We start from the raw sequence: 25,149 nt of genomic DNA on the forward strand, positions 1-25,149 counted from the left end.
GCTATTATGAGTTTTTTTTTTTTTTTGTATAGCTTTTTTTCAAATATACTATTTTTTGGTTGTGGCTCTGAATTTACAGGAAAATTAAGGGATAGTATGCAGGTGGGCCCAAGTAAACTTTGTGGAAATGTTCTTATAACTTAATTCTCAGTGTAATTCAAAGTTGATAATTACTTTACTTGGGACTTCTAACTAATCAGCATTTACTATAATATACTTTGAGGAAAATGAACTTAATGCAGCAGTTTCTCTATTGTCCATCAGTTAACTGACCATGAAATCAAATCCACGTAACTGGATAATTATATTACTAGTGTTTAATTTAAGGAATTTAATTTAATGAAAAAAAATCAATGCTTAAGAAATATTCTGGCTTCCATATTCTCTAAAACAGATGACATCAATGATGTTTTAAAGTTAAAGAGTATACTTTATCCTTAAGTCATATTTTTAAACATACCTTATTGCAGTAATCATTGGAGAAGAGAACATTTCCTGAAGTGCAATATCTACATGTGCCATACCAACTAAATGATTCAACCTCTTTTTTGGAGTAAGTTTCACAGATCTATCTTCAGCAATTTCAGCAGCTCGCCTACAAATATCCAGAGCTCTACGTGCATCCCCAGATACTGCTGCTACCTAGAAAAATATAAATATTACATATGTCATTTATTTTTGATCATTCTAGCAGACAAGCATAATTACAAGTGACAAAAACAGTACCTTGGATCACACCCAGTTGTTCAGTTAAAGAGAACTATATAGAATATCTGCTATTTAGCAATGGCAGATTTTTATTTAAAAAAAAAAAAAAAGGAAAGGAAGTTTCAAGAAACAAAACAAAGCATTACACTGAATGTGTAATGCTTTATTTTGTTTTGACAGTAATTCTTTAATAATATTCTTTTTTTAAAAAAAAAAAAAGCATAGCTTAGGCATATTGCAACCCCCCCACATTACATTTTTTGCATTAATATAATCACAACACAATTATGTCACGATATTCATTGGTATCAAACTTGTAAAAGGTCTCACCTCAAATTTTATTTTATTTTTGTAACCTGAAAAATTAAGAAAATACTGAACTTTTTCACAAAGTTTTCATGTTATTAAAGTAGTGTGGCATCATTTACACAATAAGCAATGATTTTGTTTTAGTTTCTACTGTCATGTTTTAACATGCCAAGCAGTAGTGATCTAGCACAAAGTTTACACATCAGAATGTGAAGTATGATATAGTGGGATAGAGAAAAAAATGAAAGCTGCTGATTAGAACAGAATACATTCTAGAAATTAGAAGCTTTAAAGAAAAAATATAATATAAAAAAAAAGGATTTTTTTAAAGCCAAAAAAGGTGGTAAAGAACATTAAATGGGGAGTGGAGAATTCCCAAATTTAACACATGAAATTTCTTTCAGAGGAAGCTAAGTAGAAAGTCTCGACAAAACTGCTAAGAAAGATCATAGAGTTTTTCCAAAATAATGGACAGTTCCTTTTAGATACACTGAGCAGCAAATTTGTCTGGTAAAGTTTTAAACACAGAAGAGATTATTATTATTTTTTTTATTTTGCTGCATGTTTCCAGAAGTAAAAAAAAAAAAAAAAAAAAAAAAAGGAAATTTTATAAAATTATCTTTGTCTTATATTTCCAGAGAAACAGAAGATGAACTGTTACATGTTAAAGGAGACATGAAGGATGAAATATGTTTTTATTTAAGTTTGGAGTTAACTAATTTTGGTTCTTTGTTCTCATCAAGAGAACAAAGATCTTGAAAGGAAAAAATAGAACTTTTGTGTGCTGGCACTTTCTCTTCAAAATCACAGGATTTGATGAGAACAAAGAACCAAAATTAATAATAACTTCATATTTCCATAATATTTCATATTTTACTTAATAATCACTTCATATTTCCAGAGAAACAGAAGATGGACTGTTATATGTTAAAGGATTTTTAAAACTTTTAAAACTTATAAGAAAACATTATGAGTTTTATTTTATAATGCTGATTAGCATATACACATTTTGCAAGACAAACATTTTATGTATACACACTGTTATGATCATGAACACCACAATTTATAATGATAATTGTAAATAAAGATATTAATTTGAATTTGTCTCTCACTCAACCTCTTGATTATTATTATTATTTTGCTTATTGTCATACCAACATCCTGTGTATGAATCTGTCTTATTAACTGAATAAAAAAATTAGTTAATAAACCAGTCATGCACACCTGACAGAAATGAACTTTAACCAGCTACTTGTAAAATCAGAAAATGCACAATAATATATTTACAAAAATAAAAAGCCAAAGGCTTCATTTTGGCAATGCAAAATTATATAAATTAAGTGGATATTAAATCCAACATCATTTCAAAGCCAAATACAGAAACTCTAAAAGTTTCGTGTGAAAATTGACCAGAGAGCTTGTGGGAATACACTGCCGCCATACTACAAGATGCCCTAGCCAAATCTAATAGGAAAAGCATGAACGTTAAAAGCACCTATATGTTGCCTTTGGTCAGTGTGCAAAGTTGTGCTAAATGGCTGTTAGTAAAGTAATAATAAAAAAATCTGTCTTGAATATTATATCAATTGTATAATATTCTAATAACACCTACAGAAAGGCTTAGGTGTTGATTATTCATAATGATGCTTCATGGTATAAACAACACCAAGAGAGGAAAAAACATTTATTAAACTCACAAATATTTTGTTAGTTTTCTACCCAGCATCAGAGCACAATTATAACTGTAACAGGCACACAGACTGAACTAAGTAATTGTGGAAAACAATTCAAATTGTAACTGAAAACAGTTTGGACATTAGTTCGATTTTCAGTTACAGTTTGAAATGTTTTTCCACAGTTACTTAGTTCAGTGCTGTGTGCCTGTCACAGTTATAATTCTGCTCTGATGATGATGGGTAAAAATTCAGTGAAATATTAATAAATTCAAAAACATATCCCCTCCCCCTCTTGGTGTTTATACTGTGAAGCATCATTATGAAAATGGAGGAGTGTTTGTCACAGAATTTTTTTGAAACAGAAATGATCCTTGGAAGAGAGCAGTTGTCTGATAAGATAAACACTTGGTGTCTGTTAAAGGATGGGCTTTTCTTTTGATCTAATATAAAATATACATTGAATGGATGCCTATTAGGTATATATCCCATCATCCATTACTTCAGAGGCAGTCAAGATGCCTCATCTTAGAAAAAAATTCCTGCGTTAAGACTTAAGAATTTTGTAACAACTGGGCCTAGGATCCTGACTGTTGCATTTCAGGAGTTGCTTTCAGATTTTGTAGGAACCCCTGTCCTAGACCTACTGGCACTTAAAGACTGTGCGTCCTGATCATTTTGAGCTCTATTTAAAAAATTTGTGCAGTATTTCTATTATTTCTTGTCTTTTAGTTAGCATCTTTGACAATTAATTGGAACAAAAATTTTAGTTATACACGTGGTATGGGCTCCAGAAACGGGTTCCAAGGTTTTTGAAAAAAAAAAAAAAAAAAGTTAATTGTTTATTAGTTTCTACTTATATTTACTTCTTTAGTGTTCAAAATTCAACAAATTCAGTCAAAATATTGCTATATTGCTTAGATGTTACATAAATAATGAAAATTATAAAGAAAATTTATATGTGTTATTATTAAGATGAAAATATTATTTTACATAGGGTGTACATCACTATACTTATCCACTATTGGCCACAAAAGTTGAGTGGAAAATTATTGAATTAGGCCATTCAGTTTTTGAAATGCCACGACCGTGCATGCGATCACAAACATGACTCGCTGGACGGCCTTGAATTTGGTCACCCCCTGTTTGAAGTTATGCGTCACTGTCGCTTGACTCGGAGCTCACATTTGTGGAGATATCTGCTTCCTCTTGTTCTGGATCACTGTCGGCCCAATTATCTAATTCAGATCCTTCGTTATCAAGTATTTGCTTGAGCATTTATTCTTTATTCTAATTCGTGAGAGAAACATTTTACACCCCTGCTTGGGGTACCACTGGATCATGGTCTGTCCATGGTGACAGAGAAATTCAAACTGATCTCTCAGGTCAAAGAAGAGCGTCGTGAATCCCTTATATTGTGTAGATTGGAGCAGCCAGAGTCATGACGACACGATGTAATATAAACATGAACACGTGAGATTGTACGTGATGCAGCTGATGGGTAGGAGTTACAATATACTAATATAAAACCCTTTTTTATTGATAAAAGTCAACCATCCTCATGGATAATGAAGCTGAAGGTTCAAATTTAACTACAGTACAGTCTGATAATGAATTTCAAGCATATTATTATTATTTTCTGAATTTTTAATTTAGCGATGTAAATATACATCGATGAGATTCTGGGTTCATGTGCGATTGATGTATATTTACATCGACAGGACTCAAAGTGTTAAATATAGACTACATATTGCTGGTCATAACATATTCCACTTACCCCATATAACTATAACATATTTAGCAGCATTTTTCTTGCACCATGTCTTATGCCTTTTCTAGACATATACAACTTAGAGATTCTTGTTACATTCCTGATTCCTCAACTATTTGTCTTAAAGAGAAAATCTGATCCCAACAATCCCTATTTGGCCTGAACCTAGCTTGCTCTTCTCCAATTTCTTCTGATATTAACAATGTTTTCTCAAGTATGCTTGCATAAATCTCTAATTCTCACATTGTTTTATTTCCCTTTTTTGTATATGAATGCTATGGGAGCATTATTCCCATTACGAGGATTGTTTGAAAAGGTTGGTAAATTTACAATGGACGGCAATATAATTCATTCATTCATGCCAGTGTCGGCACATATCATCTTTTTTGTGACCCCTGGCAAAATTTTAGCCGTGTACGATGCATAGTTCTCGTTTAGCAAACATTTAAAATGACCATGTTCACATTTTTCATAAAAATGGAGAAAAACGAGTTTCATGCAGTGGATGGCCCAAGCGGATCAAAGCTGAGTTAGATGCAGTTCATGGGACCCTGCACCAGCTTGGATAAATGAGTTTAAATGTGGTCGTAAGTCCATCGAAGATGAAGCGTGCTCCAGATGCCCAACTAAGGTCACTACAAAGGAAATGATTGACAAAATCCATGGTATCATTATGGAAGACCACCGACTGAAAGTGCATGAGATTGCTGAGAATGTAGGTATCTCAACTGAATGGGTGTATAATATCCTGCACAAAAAATTGCACATGAAAAGCTGTGTGCCGTGACTGTCGATCAAAAAGGCATGAGATTTGGCGATGTTTAATCACAATTTAAAGGATTTTTTTCATAGATTTGTGACTGTAGACAAAACTTGGATCCACCACTACACACCTGAGTCCAAGCAACAGTCAAAACAGTGGACAATGCCCAGTGAAAGAGCACCAAAAATGGTGCTCTTTCACTGGGCCACTGTTTGTTGGGATTACTAAGAAATTATCATGATAGATTAGCAGGGTAGTTATCTCACACTACGGAATAAAATTCATCTCCTTCCATAAGTACAAACATTAAGATCCATATTATTTTGAACCTCACTGTTTATTTTAGGTACATTAACCACCTGGCTAACTGGACTGAGTAATTGGTCTGTTGTTTTAATATGTACAATAAGCTTGTGATAATGACTATATTTATTTGTTGTGATCTTGTTACAGAAGTTATCCATGGCAGAATGAGGGGGCCTTCATTACTCACTGTGATCAAAATTCCCATCCTGTATCCAATTATGGTTTTCCAAAAAAAGTGCCAAGAAAATACAATAGCAGCTTATTGCAAAGTGTTATGGGCTTCAATTTAGGCTGTGAATGCTGGAGTTTTTGTCTAAAACTGTTTTGTTTTCCCCTTATATTAAAAGAGCTAGGTCTGACTTTGAAATGGCTAGATGTAGAGATTGCCACCTGTGCCAATGGCATTTGCACCTTTGGTGACATGTTAAAGCTGTTGGGTCCACCTCTTCATCACCCAGATGGCAGTATTTCAACATTACTTAGAGAAAAAGGCATAATTCTTTTCATCCAACTCCAGAATAGATGACCAAATCATCTCTGTCTTTACCTTAAACATTACACTGCATACCTTCTGGGACCTATTGCCAGAAAGACATCAGAAGAATTTTCAAAAACCTGGATACCAAAAAGGTTTCTGATTCTGATGGAATCCCACCAGTTGTGTTCCAGAACTAACACCTGTTCTTTATCATTTATTTATACACTGCATTATACTCAGCTGTTATCCATCCTAAAGCAGGGAAGCAAGCCCATATACAGCCAAAAAAGTGATGTGTCTACCTTCAAAATATCGACCTGTTGCTCTTGCTTCAGTATTTGTCTAAAGTAATAGAGAAGGTCATCGATAGTCCTGGTGAACTGTCAACTAATTAGTGACTTCCAATATGGGTTTCACTAATCAAGATCTGCAGCAAATCTCATCACCTACCTCTGGACATGTCATGGAAAGGTTTGAAGAAACCTGTGATGTTACACTTAACATTTTCAAAGCATTTGATAGAGTTTGCTATTGAGGGCTTCTCAGCAAATTGCCATCCTGTGGTTTACATGCTAACTTTTAGCAGTTGGATCGCCAATTTTCTCTCATATCATTCACAATGTGTAATGGTGGAGGATGGTCTCTCTCTTCAGATTTTCTTATTAATGCCAGTATTCCTCAAGGTTCCGTTATTTCACTTGCCTTCTTCCTCATATGAGGATTGTTTGAAAAGTTTGATAAATTTCCAATAAACAGCAACACAATTTGTTCATTCATACCAGTGTCAGCACATATCATCTTTTTCATTATCCTTGGCAAAATTTTAGCCACATGTGACGCATAGTTCTTGTTTGGGAAACATTTAAATTGAAGTGTTCACATTTTTCATAAACATGGAAAAAACAACTTTCGTGCAGTGATAAAATACTTTTATTTGAAGAAGTGGACGGTCGCACAGACTAAAGCCGAGTTAGATGTAGTTCACGGGGACTCTGCACCAGCATTAAAGACTATTTATTTTTGGATAAATGAGTTTAAACGTGGTTGTAAGTGCATGAAGCACACTCTAGATGCCCGACTGAGGTCACTATGAAGGAAATGATTGACAAAATCCATGGTATCATTAATGAAGCCCGCCAAATGAAAGTGAGTGAGATTGCTGAGATTGTAGGCATCTCAACTGAAAGGTGTATAATATCCTGCACAAAAAATTGCATATGAAAAAGCTGTGTGCATGATGGGTGCCGTGATTGTTGACTGCTGATCAAAAATGCATGTGAAAAGACATTTCAATGCAGTGTTTGGCAATGTTTAATTGCAATTTGTTTGTTTTTTTGCATCGATTCTTGGATGACTGTAGACAAAACTTGGATCCACTACTACACACCTGATTCTAAGCAGCAGTGAAAACAGTGGACAATGCCCGGTGAAAGAGTTCTGAAAAAAGCAAAGACCATTTTGTCAGCTTGGAAGGTGATGGCCACTGTTTTTTGGGATTCCCAAGAAATTATCATGATAGGTTATTTGGAAAAGGGCAAGACAATAACAGGAGTCTATTATGTATCATTATTGGACCGTTTAAAAGAACTGAAGAAAAAACGGCCAAGACTGGCACACAAAAAAGTGCTCTTTCATCAAGACAATTCACCATCCCACATATCGGCCATTGCATGAATTCCGGTTCAAATTGGTTCCACATCCACCATATTCTCCGGACTTGCCCCGTATGACTTCTTGTTCCTAAACTTAAAAATTTGGCTCGGTGGGAAAAAAGTTTCTTCGAATGAGGATGTCATTAAAGCTGTCAATGAGTGTTTTGCACAATTTGACAAATCCTACTTTTTAGATGGGATGAAAAAATTGGAAACTTGCTGGACCAAATGTGTAGACCTCAATGGAGACCATGTTGAGAAATAAAGGTGATTTTTTCCAAAAAAAAAATGTTTAACTTATTTTTTTACAAAATTTTCAAACAATCTCCTTGTATTTGGAATTTGACCTTCTGGCTATGCTCACTGAATTATGCAGTGCAGCAGGTAGAATATTATTTACTCCAAATGCCTTTTCACATTTCAAATTTTTCATGGCTTTTTCTAAAGCAGGGATGAATGGCATTTGTAGGAAAAAAAAGGTAAACCTCAATAATTATATTTAGCAAATTTATTGTTTTCGTGCACATCTTTTGCACATTCACTTGTTTGATCCTGAGACACCAAGCATTAGCAACAACAGTGCATCCAGGGTTTTGTCAGTCAGTTTACAATTGATACTCATGTGCTATGGAGCTGTGCATTGTGTTCATCCTTTTTGAACATTTGCAGTTTTGTACTTTTTTGAAAATTAAGCCTTGCTTTTACATTCAGTTACCCATCACAGTGCAAAAAAACAAAACAAAAAACAGATGATCATATTCAATGAACAGTGGGAAAATGAGTTATGTATATAGAGAATCTGTCAGGAAAATTATTGTGCATTGCTTATGAAAACACTTTCTCACAAAATAAAAGACATGATCTTAATAGACACTATAAAACACAACAACATAAAAACCAGCCATCTCAATGATCTAAATTTAAAACTCAGGGCAAGAACAAATTGTTTATTAGCTTAGTAAATGATATTAATGCATTCAAGATGAAGTTATAACTGTTTACCTCTCAGTTAGAAAATGAGGATTTGAGCCAGTTTCTGCACTTAAAAGAGCAGAGTGAATGTGCTGAAGATAATGGCAATTTTATAAAATACATTGTAAAAAATATCAGGTTATTGCAAGTGTCAATTGAAAGTTGTTTTTGTGATTTTGCTAAAGAAGAGGACTGCATACTTGCATTTATAAACCCATTTTCACTTAGTGAACAAAAAATCATGAAGATGCCTAGTAACATACAAATGGAACTTAATGACTCGAAAACAAATTCATTATTGAACATGAAATTTGATGAGCTTCTCTCAGTCCCAAATGCTTCTGACATGATTAATTTCTAGTGATCATTATTCTGTAAGCATTTTCGAATTAAGAAAATTTGCCAGAGTTATATCTGTCATTTTGGAACAAGCATTTTCAGTCATTAAATTGATTAAAAACAAAATGAGGTTGCAACTGACTGATTCAAATTTGAAGAATTCTCTGCTGCTTTCAGTGACTAATTCAATCCCAAACATTTTAATGTCTGGGGTTAAAAAGCTTGGCAAAATCAAAACAGACTCAAAAGTCTCATTAGTCAATCAAAAGTTACATGGGTTTAGCAACCGAAATTAATGACATATAACATGTATTTATACTACTACAAACATATAATAAATAAAAAGTTAAAATAACAAAAAAGTAAAATTTTAAGTGTCTACTGTCACAAGCAGAGAAAAAGAAACAATGAAATATGAGAGATTATGTTTATGTTTTCAACTGTCAAGCAAACCTAATACAATTGTGGCAATGTGTTCATTTTATTTAAATTGATAGTAGCGCAACTTTTGGGTAATTAGAAAACTAATAACATATAAAAATGTTACGTAAAAAATGCCTGCTAGCATAAAAACATTGACAATACATAAAAAAATGAAACAAACTTGCCTCGTTGTTTCTACAACAAAAACTGCACAAAGTTAAATTGGTACTGTTTACTTTTCAGAAGTGACAGATGCCATGATCTAACCTTAACACACTTACACAAGCTAAGTATTTATGTTGACTGCTGTACTAGTGTCGCCAGCTTTTTTCTTCGAAAGTCAGGGTTGAAACATCGATAATTTATCACTAACAATTGTGATTTTTTGACTATATCGGTGATGAGGTGTCGAATGCAACATCATTTTCTAATTGCCCCACATTGAGAAACACTGGTCTAATATCATTTACTCCAGCTGTAGTGCCAAGAGTCCCTCCCTGCTTAAACATAATACAGAACTTTTCTCCATCTCTCTCTCTCTTCAGAAAAATGCCTGAATGCTAAATCCATAAATAGAGCACTCTCTTCTCCTTTCCCAATAAAAATTTAAAGTAAAATAATCTGTTAAATATTTTAGGTGTGTGCCAAAATCTTAAAAAGAAGTGACTTTCAAACCTTTCTGGCCACCAACTGTACTGCATCAGGATCAAATGCTTGTAAACTCTGTATTCTAGAAAGTACTATTTCCTGCAACTGTTTATGGGTATATGGTTGAAATGTCATGCGAGTCAAACCCTGGAAATAAAAATGCACATTTTAGAGATATTAAAAAAACACATTATTTTATTTTATTATATATATGTAACAAAAATTCTTTTTTGTGCAGGAAAGTTGTTTGCAAATAATTTATAGCATTTCAAATATAAGAATTAAATTATATAAACCCAATAAAGCATGATTATATAGACAGATGAGGGTGTAAAACTTGCATTACCTTTCTTAGATAAGAACTGATCACAAAACTATATTTTCATAATAACAGCCAACACCATAAACATACACCAGGAGTGCATATTTAGGTTGACAATGCTAACTGCTGCAAATGAAGCATATTATTCAAACTATCTTTTTCTGATTCAAAAACAGAAAAAACAAAACAAAAGCTACATTAACTAATTAACCCAGAACAATGTATTTTAGAAAATACTGTCCTTTGTTGAACTATTAGCTGTACAATTGTAAAATCTCTCATGATATGCAACTTCATAACTTATCATGTTCATTTTTACATGTTTTTTGTTTAGGAGAATGTACTTAGAGAAATGTTAATTTTTGTAATAATCTTGTAAAGAGCCTTTGTTAAAATAATGTGGCTCATGGCATCATCATATAACGATATTAACTCATGTTAAATCAGGTCTAATTATAAAAATAGTGAAGAATTCCATGAATTGTCATAGATGGAAATTTCCAAAGACGAGCGAAGAATGACAATATGTCCAAAGGTCAATACATGACCATTTTCGAGAGAGAGAGAGAGAGAGATGCGTGCATGTGCACACGGGAAGTCTGAGCGTATATGAAGCACGTCATTGATGAGGAAGTTTGTCTTAGGTTTCTCAAACATTCTCTTACTTGGGTCCATCATCATAGGTTTTGCTGTCGGAAATCTAAAGAAAAGTATTGTGGGTTCTGAGACTTCTCCCTGGGTCTGTCGCCACGTGAGAAGTATTGTGTTCACTGTCTCGAATGGAAAGAGCTGTACATCGCTGCCAAGTTAAGGGGCCTATACTGCAAGGAATAATAGACGACTCGGACACGGAAGAAATTTTACGGGGAAAATCAGGAACGAGGCAGCAGATGCAAAAAGAGACAAGATGACTTACGTGTGAACAAAAGGTTAATGTGAAAGGCAGTACTGAACAAGAATTGTAAGTAGTTACAATACTGAACAAGAATGTATGTCAAGTGTTTATGTTTATGAGATAATGTATATTAATGTTGAATTAGGCATAAACAAGGTATGCCTTATATTCAGCTGATGTTATGCTAGATTGTGAATTAGCCTAGAACTAAGGTTAGATTAGAAAGAATTGAGACTAGCAAGAGAACTGTAATGACACTGTATGCATAGTGAATGTGAATCATTCTGTAAACATTTCTGTTTGACTTAAATGGTTTGTGAACAACACACTGGACTGATTCTGTCAATGCACTATCCTAAAAATTTCGAACCTGCATAAGATAGAAGTTTATGGGATTTATAATTAAGGCAGTTGTGCATTCATGAAGTTTTAAATAAGTAAAGAAAATAAAGACAAAGCATGGTAAGAAATAAAACAGAACGTATTTATAACACAATCAGAGCTAACCATTATTACAAGTGGGAGTAGAAAATTCCTCCCCCCCATGCGAATTTAGCTTTTTTTTAATTACATTACTGTGTTTACATTTATTGGTACATTTTGCCTCTTTGTGCAAAGCTGACAAAGCCACGACACTCATTAGTTGTTCAACTAATGAGTGCCATGGTGTATGAGGAGGCAGTATTAGAGCTGTTGAATAAACTGAATAAGAATTCAGCAATAGGGGACTGATGAGACATCAGCACAGGTGCTAAAAGAGTGTTCAGCTAAATTGGCTGAACTTTTAACCAGACTACATAATTTGAGTCTCAGAACAGGAAAGAATGCATGGTAATCCCATTACACAAGGATGATGCAAAGACCGATGTATCTAACTATCAACCAATCAGTATCTCAGGAGTGGTGGTAAAGATTTTGGAAAAGTTGGTTAGGGCTCGCATTCACAAATGGATCGACAGAGAATCTCTACTTTGCAATGAACAGCATGGTTTACTACAGGAAGATAATGTTTCAGTAATTTACTCACATTTTATAATAATGTTAACATCGAGTTAGACAAGGGGAATGGTACACCATGATACTTTTGGATTTTGCTAAGGCTTTTGACAGAATCATGGAAGACTGTTGCATAATTGGATTATAAATTATTGGCATGGATAAGAGGATGGCTGACTAACATATCAAAAAGTGGTATATAGGGAATGCGAGTCTGCAAGATTTAAGGTAACCAGTGGTGTACCACAGGGATCAGTCCTTGGTCTACTGTTATTCAACCTGTACATTAATGATATTGGGAAAGATTTGACAGGCGACATACAGCTATTTGCTGATGATGCAAAGATAGGTAGGATAATCAGGAATGCAGGTGATATGCAGTATATCCAATGCTGTATTATATTGGTGGGCTTATGATAGAAGAAACTGATCAGGTTAGGGATATTGGAGTGTTAATAGATAGGAAGTTAATTGCAATTAACCTCAGATGTTAACTGCAATGCTGAAATGAACTTTGACATGTAGAGATATGGATGTCATTTTGCCTCTTTACAAGGCCTTGATAACATCTCCCTTGGACTACTGAGTGCAGGTCTGGTCTCCCCCGGTTTCCATTGTAATTCTGATATAGTGGAGAGAGAGAGAGTGCAAAGGAGAGTGCTAAAATTTTATCAGGATTGTGGAATACTGATTATGAAGACAGATTGAGAATTTGTAGACTTCAGACACAAGCAATGAGGAGAAAGAGGGGGTGACATGATTAAGACTTACAAACTTCTGAAAGAGTCATACAGGATTTCAGTTGATGGAATTTTTTTATTTTATGAAGGGTGGGGAAAGGACAAGAGGACATCCTTGGAAGTTGAGAATGAATACTGCTAAGAAAGGGACGAGATCTAGATTTTTCTCTCATACAGTACATGATTGGAATGGATTTCCATTGGATGTTGTGTGTGTATATGTGTGTGTGTGTGCAAGCAGTGCGAATGAATTCAAGAACAATTATGACAGCTTGTGCGTGTAGTATGTAGTATGTATGTAGTATGTGTAGTATGAGTTCCTGGCTCCCTGGAGGTCTCTCTTGATAATCATAATAAATGAATTCCTTTACTTTAATTTTCTTAATGCTAATGTTAATAAAAGATGATATGGAAACTGAAAGCAAAGATATTCTGGATGTTTGAAGTAATTACTTGAAGATTGCTAAATGAAACAAAAAGTGACAGAACACCAGGTAGAAAATATTCAAAGAAATACAATTAGGAGTATATATATATCAGTAATAGAGGTAGAAAATGCCATCAGAAACCTGAAACGTAGAAAATGAATTGAAGTAGATGATATTCATCTAGATGCTCAAAGATGTTTGAAGTTTGCATAATTCAGAAGACCTGGTGAGAAGGCCAAATTTTGGATGACTGGAGTAGAGCTCCCATAGTACCAATCTTAAAAAAAAAGGGTGAGAATTTACAGAGGAATTCCCCAACATTTATGCAAGTATACTTCAGAAGAGGCTAGTAAAAATTGTGGAAGGAAAACTTACAGAACAACAAGAAGAAAAAGAACAAGCTGGATTATGCAATTGTAAAATTTGATGCAGTAAGACTTTACCTTTTTTTTTTAGCATTGACTTAAATACAGAGGTCACAACTTGTAAACAAGGTAAATATTTCTGTATTAACAATGTAAATTTTGTGAAAACCCATGTAGCTAACTCTAAGGAAAGTAACATGCAAGTTTGTGCAGAAACTGTAAATATCAAATAATGTTTAAGCTGTATGATTCAAGCCAATCGGCACAGTATTGATGTAGTTCAGTTTTGAAAGAAACAATGTAGGAATTGTATACACAAAGTAAGTGCTTCTAATTGTGCTCGGAGTCAGCCAGATGCAAGCTTCAAGGACAGTGTCATAAAAGGCGGTTTAGATCTTAAGCAGTTCCACTTTTTGTAAACAAGATCATGTGAGTGTTGCGTGAAAATTAGAAGTGAACACTACGGTTGAAGGTCAAGATCGTTTTGCGTGGGAATATTCGGAGCCTCGACCCTTAGTCCAGGGACCTGAGGAGTCATACACAGGAGGTCCTCTAAGTGACAAGGAGGAGGTATGCAGAGAATTCCAGATCCTCTCCTCTCGCCGTGTTCGCTGGCCCGTTTGAAGTCAGGAGAGTGTAGTCGTGGGTGGAGTGAAGCCATTGAAGGAGCAAGAAAGATGAACCAGCATGCCTTGCAGTGGGAGAACCTGCAACATACATCGGACATCTTTGGCTGACTCAGAAACGTTGGTAAAATGTGCTTCGAGCCCAGGGAGTCATCTACATGAGACGGCGGTAAAGACAGAACTGTATGGAAACTAAGCCTGAGACGGATAGACAACCAACGGAACCTGCAAAGGAGCTAGGAACTGGTATAGTGTTTACGAAGATCTGTGAGTACAATTTGTTGTGTTTATCTAAGATACGGAAAATTGACTGAAAGTCCACGGGACATTTTTTTTTTTGTTTAAACATAGTTCATTGTTCCGGACTGAAAAGTAAAACTAAAGATCAATTGTACAAAAATTAGAATAGGAGATATTTTGCCTTAGAATTTTTAGAGCATGATAATCTTAGTTTTGAGAAGGGTTGACAGTTTTCTTTATGTGTCATAATGTTGCATGACTCAGCATATATTCAAATATTGAAATGTTTCAATTATAGTTCTAGAATAGAGCTAAGAGGGAACCCTTTTAAAAGTGTATGAACTTGGATGAATTGTACCGCCTGATTTTTATGCAATGCACTGTTTCCAAAAAAATTACAGACCCCCGTGAATGAAAGTATTAAAGATTAGCCACGACTGATAAGCTTTTCGGATAATCTCAGAATAAACTCTACAGGAAGTTCTGAATATATCTAATAGCACAAAGAGAACCCTGGTGGCACAGTCAACTCTAAATAAATTTTCCAGAGTTCTCCCGATAACAGAAATAGCTAACCTGCAGAGATGAATAAGAAAAAATAAACACACACACAAGAGGGAAGATTACACAATACTTTGCATGTAATCATTCCAAATAGAGGCTGTCAGGATCACTTTCACTTTAAGAGGAAATAGTTATGAAATCATAGGAATATAAGAAGGATATTTTAAGTTTTGTAGATCTGGAAAAAGCATATCATCAGGTGCCATTCAAAATGTTATAATCACATTGCATAAATAGGACATTATACAGAGCAATACATAGTCTATATTTGAGTTGCAAGTCAACAGGTAAATTGAAGGAGATACAGAATGATAGTTGGATATAATACTAGGTGTAAAACAAGGGTGCACATTATCTATATAAATCAAATTATGAAGTGGCATTATGCTTGATATTAAAGTTGGAAATATTCAACTTTGTTCTTCACTTCAGTTGATGCTGTTATACTACTAAATAAATCCAGTGAAGTCTGCAGGATTCTTTAACTGAATTGAATAACTGCTGTAACAGTTTAGTTTTGGAACAAATTTGGCATGAAAATCAACAAGAAAAAGATAGACTATGAAAAGCCAAAGTAGACCAAAATATAATATTGGACAATACCAACTGAATATCATGTGAACTTCAATATTAACAACACTAAAATTTTCTTGTAGTATACTATTACAATTACACCTCTTGGGGGTACATAGGAATTTGATGATGATCATGCTAATGTCTGTATAATTGTTAAATGCCAACTGGTTGTATAACATTCCAGCAGAATTTAATTTGGATACATGATTTTCTTTTATTATGTAAGAATACAGTCAAGTCCTTCTTGAGGGATTTGACCGTATTGTATGTGACTCACAACTACTTGCATTTATGACAGTCATCCCATTAACATGTTCACCTCACTTCTGCAAATGATCAGAGTTGCTGCCTTCAATGCAATGTTTAAAAAATGCTTTTTCCCAGGCTATTGCTGCTACTGAGGGTGAGAAAATTCTATGAAAATTTTGGAAGCAATATAATATCTTGTATTGTACAAAGAATGTAGATGCAGCATAGAGAAGTTAGAGCAAAACTATGAATGGTGTTTGGAAGAAGCTGCTGAAAATATATATTCATACGTATATATTCGATAAAGCCTTACAAAAGGCTGGTGACAAAATAGTGCTGTTATCTAGAGTTAGAGTTGGTGGAAGCTAAGGAAGAAGAATTTGCAAATGAAGACCTTATAGTGTTAGGAGCAGAGAAAGGTGCAGAAGAAGAGAGGAAAAAAGGAAAAGAAGAACACAAATAAGCCGACCCCCCCATCCTCTCATTTCAATGTGTTCACAGTGAAAAAAAAGTGGCAGAGGCATTTGTTAATAAGGCAATTCGGTCGTTTGAGAACATGCAGAGATTTGGCAATGTAGCAAGAATGAATGATGCAATTGCTTGCTACAGAGAAATTTATGCAGAGTGTCTGTGAAAATACTAGTGTTGTGGTAGACGGCATTGGTGTAGATGATGATGGTAGTTGTGGTTTGTTGATGGATTGTGAGTGGTGGAGACAGAGTTGTAGAGTAGGTGCACTCCCTTGATGAGTCCTTGGATGCCCTGGAGGTGTCATGTAATAATAAGAAAAAGGCAAATTATGTAGATGAGGTTGGAAGTAACATACAAATTTTTAAAGCCCATATATTTCACTTATTTTCGTTTTTTTCACTACAAACAAACAAAGAGTAAAATCAGTTAAAAATATAACAAAACAGACCTACACTTAGCATTCGGATGTGCTAATTGTTAACATAGCATTCTGATTCATACAATGAATTCTGACATAATGACAGGATCGTTGGAAGAAGATATTGTCATTGTGGGTGAAGAGATAACATACATACTTTGTTTTGTTCCTAAAAAAATCAGAGAATTGCATTGGAATCCATTTTTAATATCTGACAATTAATTGTTTTTTTTTTTTTTTTTTGCTTTTAACTAAAAGCACTGTAAGCAAATTTTTAAACATGTTACTAAATAGAAAATACATGTAATCATTGTAACACAAAGCAAGGGTTTTCAATGTGATATTGAATTTTTTTGATATTTCAGAATTTTTTTTTTACTTTCTTAATCATTTTAATACATTTGACTCACTAGAGTAAACTCTTAGGAACTATAGAAAGTTTGTTCTAGTAGAGAGTTTGTCACAGTGAATTTTCTTTAGAATTTTTGTGTCTGTGGAAGCTTCAGTACTTTTTGAAGGTCTGTTACAGTAAGTTTGTTATAATGGTGTTTGCTATAGTGATAGTTGACTGAGTTAATTTTTGGAGGAGTCTCCTGTTTGAAACTGATTATTTAAATTGTTTATTTCTTTTTTTTTTCTTTCTATTTATTTTTATTTTTAGCAATAAGTTTTAAGAATATACAACTGCATTTATTTCTCTGATGTTCAAAGCCTGGTGTAATTAGTAGTAAAAGCAAAATTCCATATTCATAGATTTGTGAAACATTCCCAATTTAATGTTGTTATTGTCATGTGGGGTTCCCCCCAATTTTCCTCATCTGGTCCTTAAGACTGGTTGAAGTTGTGCCCTCTAATGAGGGACTTCTAAGTATGTATTTTTGACTGTAGATCTGTGTGTGTGTTCATGGGGCCATTTTGGCTATTCTGAGGGACGAAAAACCCAAGTTTCCAGGAGAAAAAACCCTCTACCTCCCAATTTAATACTATTGCATTTAAAAAGTAAGAAATTCAGAAAATTCAACTGTTTATTTTTTGTTCTAAAATTTAATCAAATATGGTCTTTGAAATTATTCATGATGTTATAAAATGAAGTGATCACTTTTCATTGTATATGTTTTTTTTAAAAAAGGATCCACTCTGCATTATGGCTTTATTATTATTATTACTATTTTTGATATATGGGCTTTAACACCAGAATGTTTGTTTAGGATATCCATGTGGATCAAAAATACAATAGGTACCCCAACTTAAAACACTATGCTTTATGACTAGCTGCTCATAGAGTTTTCATTAACTGTTTGTTTACAACAAACATTGCTTGCTGCATCTCTCTCTGTGTTTTGGTGTTTTCCTGTGAATTATAAACTGTTTATAACTATTATTTTATTCAATTGTTATTAGTAATGGTAGATAAAATTTAAAGTAAGAGTGCTGTTGCTTCCAGTGAAAAGAAGATGTGTAAACCTATTACATTAGACACAAATTAAAATGATTAGATTTAGCGATGCTGGTGTATCGAACTCTGAGACAGGCCAGGCTAAACTTATACATCACACTATTGTTGTTATAGTTGTCAAAGCCACGATTGTATAGCCACCGGTTCAGCAGATAACAATCTTGCCCTTAAAAACAATGCTTTATGTTAATTACATATTGTTTCAGTCTGCATGGTTAGCCTAGTGGCTTTGTGCTTCGCAACCATATGCCTGGGGAAGGAGTGTCCTAGGTTCGATTCCCATCAACGACGTGAAGAGCTCAAGGATCTTCCTCAGCCATAGCCAAGTTAGCCGGTCTTGGGTGTGGACAGCAGGGTTTTTTCCACCAGTTTATCTGGTGTTTTTCATCCTGCAAGCAGGCAAACTGGTACAAGGACACACACGGATTACAGTCAGAAATACTGACCCAGCCATAGGGTCTGATTCGTCATCCCCAGAGCCCAGATAAAATCTGGTGGTGGTGGGAACTAGATGGTACTGTGAACTCCTGTATAAAGGGGGAACACTGTATCATCACACGGAATTTATTTATTTATCTTGTTTCTAATATTTTACTTGACACATTCTCATGTTTTGGCTTTGTTAGATATTTGAATCTATTATCATAAAAGAATGGTATTTCAAATTACTCTTTTTTTTATTATTATCTTTGAATCAAATAGATATGTGTTACAAGTATAGTTTGAATAATCTCTTTCTCTCTTCTTTAATGCAAGAAGAGATTTCATCTAAGAGCCAAAACTAGGTAACTGGAAGAAAACTATACACAGTTCTCCATATTCTTCACAGTAAGGAATGTGGAAGAGCTGTAGGGATATCTTTTTGGATACTAAACAAACAAGGAGGGGTTCACATTCACAGACTTAGCTGACCAAATAAAATTCTTTGTTGTCGTAACCATGGCTAAACATGATGGTCTGGGCATTGCAACGTAAACAGTGTCTCCAGTTTACGTTGCAAACGTAAACTGGAGACACTGTTTCCAGTTTAAACCTGAATAAACAGTGAAAGCTTAGCTACCAGAACAACCTCAAATTCAACAGAATTGAGAGTAGAAGAATTAAAGAAATATATTGATAGAATTGGTGTTACTGGGACAAATATACCTAAAAGAGGTGAGATAAACGATACTTATAGTTATATGAGATTGTATAAGGGGAAAAGTCAAATAATTGGGAGGAGACCTCTGCATCACCTTTAAGGAATGCAGAGAACAGACTGGGCCTTCACCTAATGTCCAATCTTACTTTCATGTGGTGCACCCTGTTAGTAGATATTCACTGGGTACTAAACGATCTGGGACTTAGCAAACCAAACTGTATTCTCTGTTGGCTTAAACCAGAAATACATGTGATGGTATAACATGATGAGATTTCATGCCAGCTGGAGCATTACCCGGTTAAACAAGGTCCTTGCTGCTTTTGTCAGGGAATCAGGTTGAACAGTGAAAAGTCAGCTACTGGAACAAACTCAACATCTAGAAAAACAAACCCAACACCAGAAGAACTGGAAAAGCACCATGTGGACATAATTGGCACCAATGAAACAACAACAGCAATAGCATTCAACACCCAATACGATGATAAACGTCTTGACTGGAAGCCAATTTCAAGTAGAGATATGTGGGCAAACTTCAAAATGGGGAAATGAACAATGAAACTCACTTTGTATGGTCCCACAGAGGATTCTCTGGAGGAATTTTTTTGGTCTACAGAAAATCAACTCACACTAGAAGGTACATCCATCATTTATGAACACTATACCACTCTTATCATCATCATGATGCTATCAAAATCTTAGCAAATAGAGCTATCATCATCTACTCAGATCACACTAACTTCTCCATCAAAATTTATTTTAAATCTATTAATTTATATTTCTAGTATACGCTGTCAATTCCTTTAGTATTTAATAATCATGTTTAACCAGCGTATAAGCCTGTCAATTCCTTTAGTATTTAATAATCATGTTCAACCAGCGTATAAGCCTTTCTACAAAAACTATTCTTATACTATATTCTTATACCTGGCCTGAACTACAGGTATCTTGAAAAGCACTTTACAAGATATAATGATAAAATAATGCCCATTAGAATGTTAAACAACATGTGTTCATTAAGCAATGCTAAGCAAGGGATATTTAAATTATAGTTCATCAACTCTTAATATTTACTTTATCAGAACATGAATTTTGTTTGTGCATGTAAAATATATAGTTATTTGCTCCTATATATTTCATCCTTGCTACAAGGACATTGTCAGAGAGAGAAGAATAGAGATTTTTTATTTTTTTTAATATTGATCCTATACAAAAGAGGTTGAGGGACCTATAAGCATATCAGCGCATTTGTGTGGGGTGCAAATGAGGATTGAGATAGAAGTTTATTGATGTGGATGAAATACTAGGAAGAGGAGAAGCATAAGCTTTCCAAGTTTCCATGTCCTACTGTACGTGCTCTTTGCACCACTGAAGATGATACTGCATGTTGGTTAGGGTAATACCCCATTCCTGTCAACTGTGTTATTTTGGATATATGGGCTATTCATCCAGGAACATCAGGATCAACATCACATCATATGATAGCTATGACATTGGCCATGGAATTCTGTGGAATCAAACCAAGATGCCACCCTCAATTAGATTTAAATTTGATTGTCTCTTTCTGTAAATCACATGTTATGACTCTCTCAACTACTCTGAATGCATGCCTCTCTCAAATTTTTGGGAACTATGGTTAACTGTTCACCCCCCCCCCCCACCAACAATTTATATAACCATTGTATCAAATTACTATAACTAACCATTATTTCTTTTGAATTCTAATAGTCAGTTCCTCTGTTCACTTATTGTGACCAAGATGTGAATTACTAAACACGTCAATTTTGTTTTACTTGTTTTGTTTCATTCTCTCCCTGACATATCCTTGTAACAAGGATGATATATACAGTAGCAAATTACTCTATATATTTTACATGAGATAGAGTTCTAAGGGGATGGATGTGCAATATATGATCCTCTCAAGTAGGATTACCTAGTCTCTCCTCTCCAATCCAACTCTCACCTCCACATGGCAAACTCTGGAACTTGAGCAACTAAGTGAAAGATTGGTACTAACCCCCAGTGGAAAGCTTGAGGCCCTAAGGTGGCAGCCCCACCACCAAACTAGGCTGCGGATGGCTGGTAACCAACCCAGCTGAATCTTTTCTTACTCCAATGTCTTGAGAAAGAAGTAACTGAACTGTCACTCTGGAAAATGACTTAGACAGATTAATGGATATGAGCAGGATAAGGAAAGAAAAAAAAATGAAAATAACAAAAATACACTCGCCGGCATTTATGAGTTGCCCTAGTGCAGACCTTATAGGAGATATGATCGCTTGCCTAAGTGTCCATATATTTGCCTTCTATTGGTCCATTTTGATAAGGTCTATTTTCACTGACCAGCTGTTTTGTTTCGAACTGGTTGGTTCTCCTCAGATATCAAGCAGAAACCTTAAGAGAGCAAAAACTCTCATAAGCGAACTCTCGTTTAGTGCATGAACATTTACTAATAAAGAGCCAAAAGGCTTCATTTCAATGATGCAAAATTATATAAATCAAGTGGATAGTAAATGTGGTCTAATTTTGCATTGCCAGAATGAAACCTTTTGGCTCTTTATTTTAGTATTTTAGTAAATTATTTAACAATATTTGGCAGCAAGGAAAAATCCCAGAAAGTTGGAACAGGGCAATTATCATCCCAATATATATAAAAAAGGTGATAAGTGCAACTGTGAAAACTACAGCGGAATAAGTCTTCTAAATACTGGTTACATTATATGCACGGATAACTTCAAAACTTAAATCATATTGTAAACAAAATGGCTTTCAAAAAGAATGATTATGCATTGACCCAGCTTTTACATTAAAAATCTTAATGGAAAAACATTACGAACACAACACAGAATTGCACATAACATTCGTAGATTACCTTTGGCAGAGTCTTATGGAACAAACTGTGGGCCATACTCAAGAATCTAAACATTCTAAATCAGCTGCTTGCTGCAAAACTAATATGTATCAGAACAACCAAACAGCTGTAAGAATCAATGAAAAAAGTTACAGAATCAAAATCAATAAACAGATTAGTCCATCAAGGATGCCCATTGTCACCACTGTTATTTAATATCTATATAGATAATTCAGTAAAGAAAATGGAAGGAAAACATAAAACTGGCATTTAAACTGGATCGTGGAACTATACTTAATATTGTTATGTTGTGACAATTCTTTGTTTTATACTTTATTGTGTTCTCCCACTTATATCACTTATCTTAAATTATCACTGTGTAGTGTTATCACTTTAACTATATATTTCTATGGTCTATACACGCGCAAATATCAGAACATTGTACTCTCTCATCTACAGTAAAATCTATCCACACAATTGGCTGTTTCTTAGAATGATTAAGTATATTAAATAATTAACAAAGGGTAGACTTCTGAATAGAGTCAGATCCTCAGCAATAAAACGGTCTGAAGTCACCACCAAATCAGGTTCTGGCAATATTTATTTGATCAAGCCAGCCAGATCCCTAGGTTAGAAATTCCTCTTAACCAAGGAGTAACCTTCAGAAAATATACTAAGAATATATAAAATATAAAATATACAAAACAAGTTAAGATATTCAAGATACATTTATTAAATTCCTAAGATTACACATTTACAAGAATATACTCAGTTGGAATAGAGGTATGCTAAGTTTATAAAGTTAAATAGCAACTGTAATTCACACATCTCCAAACATAGGTTAATTTCACAGCACAAAATATTGTTAGCATCTTCTAAATATCCTTACTAGTCTACATACACTGGCAAAACAATCACATAGGTAACTTTATGGATCATTACTCACAACAGTTCAAACTGCAGTTCATTCGTACAAGTACTTGAGAAATAGCCTTTAGATTTTAAACACTGCTATCTAATATTCACTACAGTCCTACAAGTATAGAGTTCTAAAACATAACATCTCTTTTCTTCTATATTACAATATTCCTTTCTTTCTTAACAAAAGAATCATAAAAGGTTTTATATTACCATATTTCTGGAAACTCATTCAGTCAGTTAATTTTTCTTACTTCATCCCACAGAATGTTTAATTTTTTTCCTAGACGATTGACTCACAGGCTAGACTTGGACTTCATTGTTCTGCCTTTCCTTCCCATCATCGACTAGAAACAGCATGGCTCGGATCGACCCCATTGTTCTGCCTTTCCTTCCCATCGTCGACTAGAAACAGCATGGCTCGGATCGACCCATGTGGACGTATATAGAGCCCAGTTCCTTCAAGCTTACTCAGAAGGCTACCGATTCTCTCCTTGTCAATTCCTTCCGTACGACGTCGCGAACCAATGGCAGTGAATAGCTACATGCTATCGATAAGATTCCAAACTCGAACTCTCTCCGATTTCACAAGAAAATCCAAAGCAGACTAAAGACCTCAAGAAGAAAAAGCCTCTCACAAGGGGGCAAATCCCTTTTATACCTTCTACCCTCGGCACCCTCTTTTGCGTACGTCTCGTATATTCTATTTGCATCTTCCTGGAAAAACATCGAGCGTATGCCGTTCCACACGTAAACAATTTACCGTAGGCTACACCAATTCACCTGAAGTTTTCGTTAGTGGACTTTGAACTTCTGTTACTAAGCCCTAACATATATCTCATAAAGAATACTTCTTCAATTATAATTTCTTACAAACAAATGACATCGTTTACCTTTAAGTAATATTACAATAATTGTACTAGAATATGATTCTTTAAATAATTAGTATCTTTACTTATGTACATGCATTTTCGTTATTGTTTAGCTACACTTGTTGAATCTTGAACAAAATAGTCTTTAAGGAAATCTTTTCATTCAAGATCCAACAATACCCTTCTGTTTGCAGATGACCAAATAATCATAGCAAGAAGTGAAGAACTCCAAAAATCAATATATGCCTTAAACAAGTGCACAAAAATTTAGAATGCAAATATCAACAGACAAACAAAACAAAAATCGTGGCTTTTAGAGAACTGTTTCCTGTCAAAAGTAAAATCATGACTGAAAATAAAATTTTAGAATAAATTAACTGCTTCAAAATACCAGGGATGTGCTTTATCATATACAAAAGAAGCTGACATTAATATAACAATTTCAAATTTTCTAAAGAAAACAGAAATAATCAATAATATTTTCAAACCTAACCAAGTTCAAAGCATACAAGAATAAGAATTTATAAAAGTTTTGGCAAGACCTTCTCTACTGTATGGACCATAAAAACTGCAGAAATGAAATTTCTGTGGAGGATAGCAGGCTATACTCTCTGGGACAAAAGAAGAAGCAGCACAGAAATATGTAAAGAACTAAAAATAGACTCAGAATTGGACAAAGTATATAGATACCGAAAGAATGGACAGTTCAAGACTACTCAAAAAATATTATGATCCCATCCAGTTGGAGGATACAGAAGTCAAGGATGACTAAGTATAAGATGGAAGGAGACTGGAACAGGCCACTGGGCCTAAATCCCTGAAAGGATGATGATTTTACATGAGATCACATATTTATTTCACTATTCTACAATGCATGTTCCCTTAAATTTTCATGATTGTTTCATGATGAATAATAGTATAGATTTTATTAAACCCAAAGAATGAATGCTCTTCATCACTTGATGTATATATATGAAACCAC

At 34.4% G+C, this 25,149-nt stretch overlaps 1 protein-coding gene across 5 annotated transcripts in view; it reads right to left on the reverse strand.

The window, feature by feature from the left end:
• Orc1 (origin recognition complex subunit 1) overlaps window positions 1-25,149 on the reverse strand; it is a 207,565-nt gene that overhangs the window by 26,894 nt on the left and 155,522 nt on the right. For all 5 annotated transcript variants that reach the window (XM_090416224.1, XM_090416223.1, XM_090416220.1 and 2 more), the window contains 2 exons: window positions 10,070-10,189; window positions 461-642 (listed from right to left, as the gene is read on the reverse strand). In XM_090416224.1, the coding sequence (XP_090272350.1) occupies window positions 461-642; window positions 10,070-10,189 (302 nt within the window). The remainder of the gene's footprint in view (window positions 1-460; window positions 643-10,069; window positions 10,190-25,149) is intronic.

This window comes from Typopeltis vanoorti, chromosome 3 (genome assembly GCF_054136105.1).
Source record: "Typopeltis vanoorti isolate ZY-2024b chromosome 3, IOZ_Tvanoo_1.0, whole genome shotgun sequence".
NCBI lineage: Eukaryota > Metazoa > Arthropoda > Arachnida > Uropygi > Thelyphonidae > Typopeltis > Typopeltis vanoorti.